This window comes from Pseudonaja textilis, chromosome 4 (genome assembly GCF_049901715.1).
Source record: "Pseudonaja textilis isolate UNSWEBS1 chromosome 4, rPseTex1.2, whole genome shotgun sequence".
In the NCBI taxonomy this organism is placed as follows: domain Eukaryota; kingdom Metazoa; phylum Chordata; class Lepidosauria; order Squamata; family Elapidae; genus Pseudonaja; species Pseudonaja textilis.
In genome coordinates, this window is record NC_141993.1 from 90,158,077 (window position 1) to 90,165,576 (window position 7,500).

The 7,500-nt window shown below is 46.1% G+C and overlaps 1 protein-coding gene across 4 annotated transcripts in view; it reads right to left on the reverse strand.

The window, feature by feature from the left end:
* Positions 1-7,500, reverse strand: part of ARMC9 (armadillo repeat containing 9) — a 106,335-nt gene that overhangs the window by 27,321 nt on the left and 71,514 nt on the right. For all 4 annotated transcript variants that reach the window (XM_087933707.1, XM_087933706.1, XM_087933709.1 and 1 more), the window contains 2 exons: positions 4,943-5,033; positions 3,519-3,577 (listed from right to left, as the gene is read on the reverse strand). In XM_087933707.1, coding sequence (XP_087789833.1) covers positions 3,519-3,577; positions 4,943-5,033 — 150 coding nt within the window. The remainder of the gene's footprint in view (positions 1-3,518; positions 3,578-4,942; positions 5,034-7,500) is intronic.

Below are 7,500 nucleotides of genomic sequence, written 5' to 3' on the forward strand. Positions count from 1 at the left end.
ACCCTGCCCTCTGGTCCTTTGGAGAATAAGTTTCATCCTCTTTTCTCTGTGACAGTCCCACAAGTACCAGAAGACTATCATAATCTGTCCGTCCATCCGTCCATCATTGTCTATTTATCTATACATTTTCTATCTATCCGTTTTCTCTCTCTCTCTCCTATCTATCTATCTATCTATCTATCTATCTATCTATCTATCTATCTATCTATCTATCCATCCATCTCTATTGTTACTATGTCTCTCTCCCCCTCTCATTATCTATCTATCCATCCATCCATTCATCCATCCATCCATCCCTATTGTTATACCTATGTCTCTCCTTCCCTCCTCTCACATCTATCTATCTATCTATCTATCCATCCATCTCTATTGTTACTATATCTCTCTCCCACCTTATTATCTCTCTCTCTCATCTATATTGTACCTATGTCTCTCTCTCTCTCTCTCTCTCTCTCTCTGTCCCCCATTCTCTGAAATTCATTTGCCATCCATTTCACCTCCAAAGCCTCTGGGTGGCTTACGCCATAAAAGCAGACTTTCTTAGCCCCTGATAGATGACCTGGAGGGTACCCACCCTCCCTGTTCTCACTGGGCGAGCAGAAACTATTTTGGCCAGGCAGTTCTGCCAATTGTTGGGCTCCAAGCCAGGAAGTGCCTTAGATATCATAAGCAGCACCTTGAAGTGCACCTAGAAAACAATCGGTGACCAAACAGGCACACCATGGCACCCCTATCAATGCTTCAGTTATTCTTCGGATGTGTTGGCTGGCACAAACTAGTTTTCCAGGAATTTGATCTGGTTGAGTGCAAACAAATTGAGCCAGATATCATTGTATGCTTAACTACCTGATCGCTGATAATTTTAACTATCTGGAAAGGCAAATCACCTTTAGGCTGACCTCTTCGGTGTGTGCTTTGTGCGTGTGCGTATGTGTGTGTGTGAGAGAGAGAGGGGGGGAGGCCTGGGACAAGCCATATGTCAGCTGGGGAGGGGCTACAGTGTGGCCTCCCCCACCCCAGGATCCGTTTAACCATCTCACAATGAGGAGAGCCAGCACTGCGGTCATTCAGTGAGGGGATCGTGTGAGGGTCTTGCTTAATGACCACCACGGCTTGACCACCATAATTCCAACCTCTGTTGTGGTCGTAAGCCGAGGGCTACCTGTAAATCCTGGGTGTCTACTGCAAGGAATGCAGAGGTAGCTTTCTCGTGCTCTGTTGTCACAATTGCTCTGGCTGCTCCTGCGTTGACAGATTCCTGCTGATCCTTTACAACAGGGGCCTCCAAACTTGGCAACTTTAAGACTGGTGGACTTCAACTCCCAGAATCCTCCCCAGCCAGCACAGCCTACTCTCTTGTAATCCCTTCCTCTCCAATCTCTCCACTTTAGGAGGTTAAGAGAAAAAAGAAACAGACATGGCCGGCTGGAGAATTCTGGGAGCTGAAGTCCACAAAGTTGTTTGTTAGATAGATTAAGATTAAGATAGAGGTCTCCAAACTTGGCAACTTTAAGACTGGTGGACTTCAATGCCCAGAATTGCCAAGCCAGGCCCTTAATCATCTTGGTTGCCCTTCCTAATGTAACTTGCAAATCCTGCCTCCTAAGAAGAAGTTAATTCCAAGGAAGGACAGGCCTAGCCCAGCCCAGCCCCATCCATCAGCCAAGAGGCTTTCCATCTCACAAATCAACTTCAAGGTCAGGGCAACTTTTCACAGGTACCCCTCAACTTACAACATTGTTTGTTCGGTGACCGTTCGAAGTGACGACACTGAAAACAGTGAATTGCGACTGTTTTTTCACACTTATGACACTTGCGGCATCACGTGATTTACATTCGGACGCTTGGCAACTGGTCTCATATTTATGGCGGCTGCAGAATCCCCGGGTCGCGTGATTCTCCTCCTTTGGCAGCTGTTCTGACCGAGGCTTCCCAAGATCATGAAGCAGATTCCTCATCCCGATAAGACCCCTTTTTATTTAGGTTAAAGTGAATTCCTCTCCAGCAAGGTCCCAAGAGTCTTTCATGAGATTTCACAACTAGACTGAAGAGGCTTGGAGAGCTGCCAGGCCGGTATCTTCCAAACGCCATGCTGTAGCAGCAATTACTTGGCAAGAAGTCAGGGACAGATCTTCACCTTAACGAATTGAACTAAATGTCTCCTGCAAACCCCATTCCCCCTTTCGCTCCTCTTTCTTCCCAATGGGAGGGGCCATTCACCGTCTACCTGAGCCTTTACTCCTGAGTCGACCCTTGTTCCTTAACTGTTCCCTTCTTCTGGCAGCTCTGTGCATGCGCACACTGGGAACAGGCTCCAGCTGTTCTTCTTCCCCACTGATCTCCGACTCCGAAGGCAGATGATAACTGTAAGACAGCCCTGACCCCATCTCTGCCTCCGACATAGAGCCCTTGTCAGAGCCTTCCACAGACTCCACGACTGGCCCATGTTCTTCCCCAACCTCCTCACTGTCCGAGACTGCCGCCAGTTCCTCTGGCCACTGGCCACAACAGACGGTTGCTGTCTCCCGGGGTCATGTGATTCCCCTTTTGCGAGCTTTGCCAACAAGCAAAGTCAACGGGGAAGCCAAATTCGCTTAACAAGCGCGTTACTAATTTGACATCTGAGGCAATGAGGCAAAACTCCCTTCGCAAATGTCTCACTTAGCACCAGAAATATCAGGCTCAATCGTAGACATAACTCAAGGAATCCCTGTATAGTCTGGGTCTACAGGCCTATTTGTAGCTAAGGAGGGATGTGCTTTTCCACGCAGTGATTGTACAGGGATTATGTATCATCCCATTCTTTTGCAGGCCATCTCGAGCACCCATTCCGAAATGAATAACTGTAGACCACGACCTGAGCAAATAACCAAACGACTTTGGCTACTCAAAGCCTCAAAATTCAAACTTGCTTCGCAGGTCCGCTTTGCGAAATAAAACTGCTGGCTTCTCGACAAAGCAGTAGCAGAGAAGTTGGTTTGAATGTAAACACTTGAAAAGTCAATGTTTTGTCCGACGGTGACACGAGCCTCTCCTTTTCTCAGATGAATTAGTCACGCACAAGGCAATGCATATATTATTCACCTGCTCTTTTGAAGGATAGTAACAGCCCTTATTTTATTATTTCCGGGTGACATCTGCAAGTTTGACAGCTTCTGATTTTATTACTGTGACTTAAAGCTCAAAAAGCATAATTATGTAGTTCCATTTAATAAATGACTCCAGGCCCGGGTGGAATATTTATAGTGTGATTAATTCAAATAAAACAAGAAAAGGAACTGAACGGAAGCAGCAATGTGACAAGAATGTCGCCGAGATGAGCCATGTTCTTCATTTTAAAAAAAAATAAATGGTAGAAATTGCTTGTTTTAACCTTAAAAAGCCCTTAGGACAGGAAGTTCTTGACTTATAACCACAACGGAGCCTGAAATTCCTGTTGTTAGGCAAGACAGCGGTTAAGTGAGTTTTTTTTTACGACCAGTCTTGCCATAGTTGAAGGGTTTCACATCCATACTTACTTCAGCGTGGTCTTCCTTCTCCTCATCGTCAGACTCTGCGCTCTCGTCCTGTGGCTCTTCTGTAAGGGGACACAGAAAAGCTTATAAATCAGCCGAAGTACTCATTTTTAAAAAAATCTTATATATATATATATATATATATCGATACATACATACATATATTCATATATATATATATATATATGTTTTCTGAGGTTCTCGCGGGTATTTGTATGTGGATCTTTGGTTGTTCGGGTTTTCTCCCGCGTAAGATTCGAAGTATCTAGGCAACGTTTCGATGAAGTCTCATTCATCATCTTCAGGCTTCTGTCTTCGGCTCTGTGCTTCTCAGAGTGATGAATGAGACTTCATCGAAACGTTGCCTAGATACTTCGAATCTTACGCGGGAGAAAACCCGAACAACCAAAGATCGATCGATCTATCTATCTATCTATCTATCTATCTATCTATCTATCTATCTATCCATCCATCCATCCATCCATACATACAGAAGCCTGATGATGGCAGATGAGATTCTGCCGAAACGTTGCTACAACTTTAAAAGCACAACTACAATGACGTGGGAAAATACCCGAACAAAGCCGAATGCCATACATGTAAGTACCCGCGAAAACTTAAGAAAACATATATATGTATTTGTTTTCGTAGATTTTCACGGCTACAAGTATGCAGGTTTTGGCCTGTTCGGGTCTTTTCCCGTGTAAGATTGAGGGCATCTTGGCAATGTTTCGACGAGGTCCCACTTGCCATCTTCAGGCTGGTGTTTTCGGCGAGCTGCCAAGCCTAACACACAAGATTAAAAAGAACCCTATACACAAGCCTGAGGTTGACAAATGAGATTCTGCTGAAATGTTGATATAATAAAAGCACAAATATTAAGACGTGGGAAAATATCCGAAGAAACCTAAATACTAGATGTATGTAAGTATGTATGTATGTATTTTTGGGGTAGGTCATATTTTTTAAGGACACACGGTAACCTGCTTTAAGGAAGCTGTTGTTTTAACGCTGAGCTCGTGTGTCCGCCTTTCTCTCGTCTTGATTTTTTTTTTTTATTAGTTTGTCGAAATATAAAATACAAAGAAGAACAAAATAGTGGAAAACTAAGAAAAGGGGGAGGGAAAAGAACAGAAATATAGTGTAAAGGGAGAAAATGAAAGAAAAAGGCACCGACTTCCAACTCATTAGAGAAGATTGTAACATGGCAACCACAACTTTTTGCTTTTACACAACAGTATGCACCAGCCATTTCTATAACAATAATCCCCGTCCAGTTAACAAACTCTTTTCTTTCATTCATTTTTTTTTCATTGCAAGCAATTTTAGAATAGGGACAAAGTGAAGATATAAATTTTCTTCTTTGGATAAAAGAATCCATTTGTTCCCCCTCCGCTTCTCTTTGTTGTGGGGAACCATATTTTTACCTGATTGCAGCTGCTTGATAATAAACTCAATCTGCTGGATCATATCGGCATTTCCTTCCTCGATGTAGCATCGGAGAATGTCTTCCATTTCCTGCAACGGGTTGCAAAACAAACTTGTGTTAGTTGAACCGAGGGGTGACCTGGCCCGGGGTCAGTTTTGCCGGCGATGCACACAGGGCCTGCGGGGGGGGGGGTGGGGGGGTGCAGGCAGAGGGACACACCCAGCAGATGAGGTCCTGTCTGCAGAACAAACAGAGGTGAATTCTAAGAGGCTTCCCCAGAGAAGAGAGGGTCAACCTCTTCTCCGAAGCCCCTGAAGGCAGGACAAGAAGCAACGGATGGAAACTGATCAAGGAGAGAAGCAACCTCGAATTAAGGAGAAATTTCCTAACAGTCAGGACGATTAACCAGGGGAACAGCTTGCCACCAGAAGTTGTGGCTGCTTCAACACTGGAGGTTTTTAAAAAGAGACTGGATAGTTGTGTTTGAAATGGCATGGGACCTCTTGTTTGAGGTTTGCATAGAAGAGTGGTCACACAACCAGTGGGCCAGGGACCACTGGTGGTCCGTGAGAAAATTTTGGTGGTCCGCAGAGAATAGTCACCCCCAAAGCAACCCGCTAAGCAATTAATCCAGGCTGCGCAGAAACACAAGGCTTGCGTCGCTTGCATTGTGAACAGCATGAGGTAGTGATGGGATGGGGGGAAAGGCGGAGGGAGGGGAACTTGCCTGGCCACCGGGCTGCTTCTTTCTTCTTCTACTTTTGGCTGCACGCAAGGAAAGCAGCCAAAGTCTTTCTTTCTCTCCCCCAAACTCTGTCAGAAATGAGTCTTTGGGACCCTGCAAGGCCTCCTGCTCCAAGAGGCTGCGCCGGCAAAGACTCTTTTCTGGCGGAGTTTGGGGGAGTGAAAGAAAGACTTCTGCGGCTTCCCTTGCATGGAGTCAAAAGTTAGTCAGTCAGTCAGTCTCTCTCTCTTCCTCCCTCCCTCCTTCTTTCCTTCCTTCCTTCCTTCCTTCCTTCCTTCCTGCCTGCCTGCCTGCCTGCCTTCCTTCTTTCCTTCTTCCCTCCCTCCCCTTCCTTCCTTCCTTCCTTCCTTCCTTCCTTCCTTCCTTCCTTCCTTCCTTCCTTCCTTCCTTCCTTCCTTCCTTCCTTCCTTCCTTCCATCCATCCATCCATCCTTCCTTTCCTTCCGTGGTGGCACAGTGGTTAGAATGCAATATTGCAGGATGACTGTACCCACAGCCGGCAGTTCGATCCTGAGCGGCTCGGGGTTGGTTCAGCCTTCCGTCCCTCCCAGGTTGGTAAAATGAAGACCCAGATTGCTGGGGGCAAGAGGCTGACTCTGTAAACTGCTTAGAGAGAGCTGGAAAGCACTATGAAGCGACCTATAAGATAAAGATTAACAGAGTTGGAAAGGACGTTACAGGTCATCTAGTCCAGCGGTTGCCAACTCTTGGGCCGCGGCCCACTGGTGGTCCGTGAGAAAATTTTGGTGGGCCGCAGAGAAATCTCACCCCCAGAGCACCCCCCCAAAGCAATTAATCCAGGCTGCGCAGAAACATAAGGGTTAATTGCTTTGTGGTGGGTGCTCTGGGGGTGAGATTTCTCTGCGGCCCACCAAAATTTTCTCACGGCCCACCGGTGGGCCAACCCACCGGTTGGCGACCACTGATCTAGTCCAACCCAAGCAGGAGACCGTACACCATTTCTGACACTCCGGTCACTTCTTGAAAGTCTCAAGTGATGGCGCTCCCACAACCTCCGAAGGCCACTTCTGTTCCATGGGTCGATTTCTCCTTATTTCCAGGTTGAATCTCTCCTTGTTCAGTTCCACCCATTATTCCTTGTCTGGCCTTCGGGTGCTTTGTAGAGTAGCTTGACCCCATCTCCTCCTCATCTCTGGGGAAGCCCCTCAAATATAAGCCTAAGTGCTGTTGCACTCGATCCCTAAGTGAACAGTTCACAGAGCAATTCCCAGAATTAAAAAAAGACCGAGAAAGAATGGGTGGCTTCGTGATTATCCTCCTAAAAGATATATCCCAACCAACCTCCCGTTGGGAATTTTCTTCCGGCTTTCACGTTTCCCTCTGAGCCTCTAAAAATAAAATTGCCTTCAAATTCATGGTAAATTTAAAAAAAAAAAAAAAGGCTTCTCTTGCAGGCTGTTTGTGTTCTAAACAAAACGACAACCCTTTCAATGGGAAAAGGTGCCGTTTGAGCCTCCTGTAACAAAACAAAACAAAAACACACAAAAAAACCCCCACAACCCTGGGTCTTCAGAGATAGCCAGGGAGAACAAGCCAGGGCAGATAAATATCTGTACGAAAGTGGACGGCGTCCATCCATCAGGCTGGCTTTTACACTGAACACGATCCCACATAATGGCTGAGAAAAGTGAGAGCTGGACGACGCATCGGGACGAGATATCAGCTTCTGTACAAATCGGAACAGATTCTGGCTTTTTTGTCCCGCCGTTGAGTGGCCGGAAAAACTTATCTTTCCTAAATAGCCGGCAGCGTTTCATTGCCCGGTGGAAAATTTATCGCCTGACCCATTC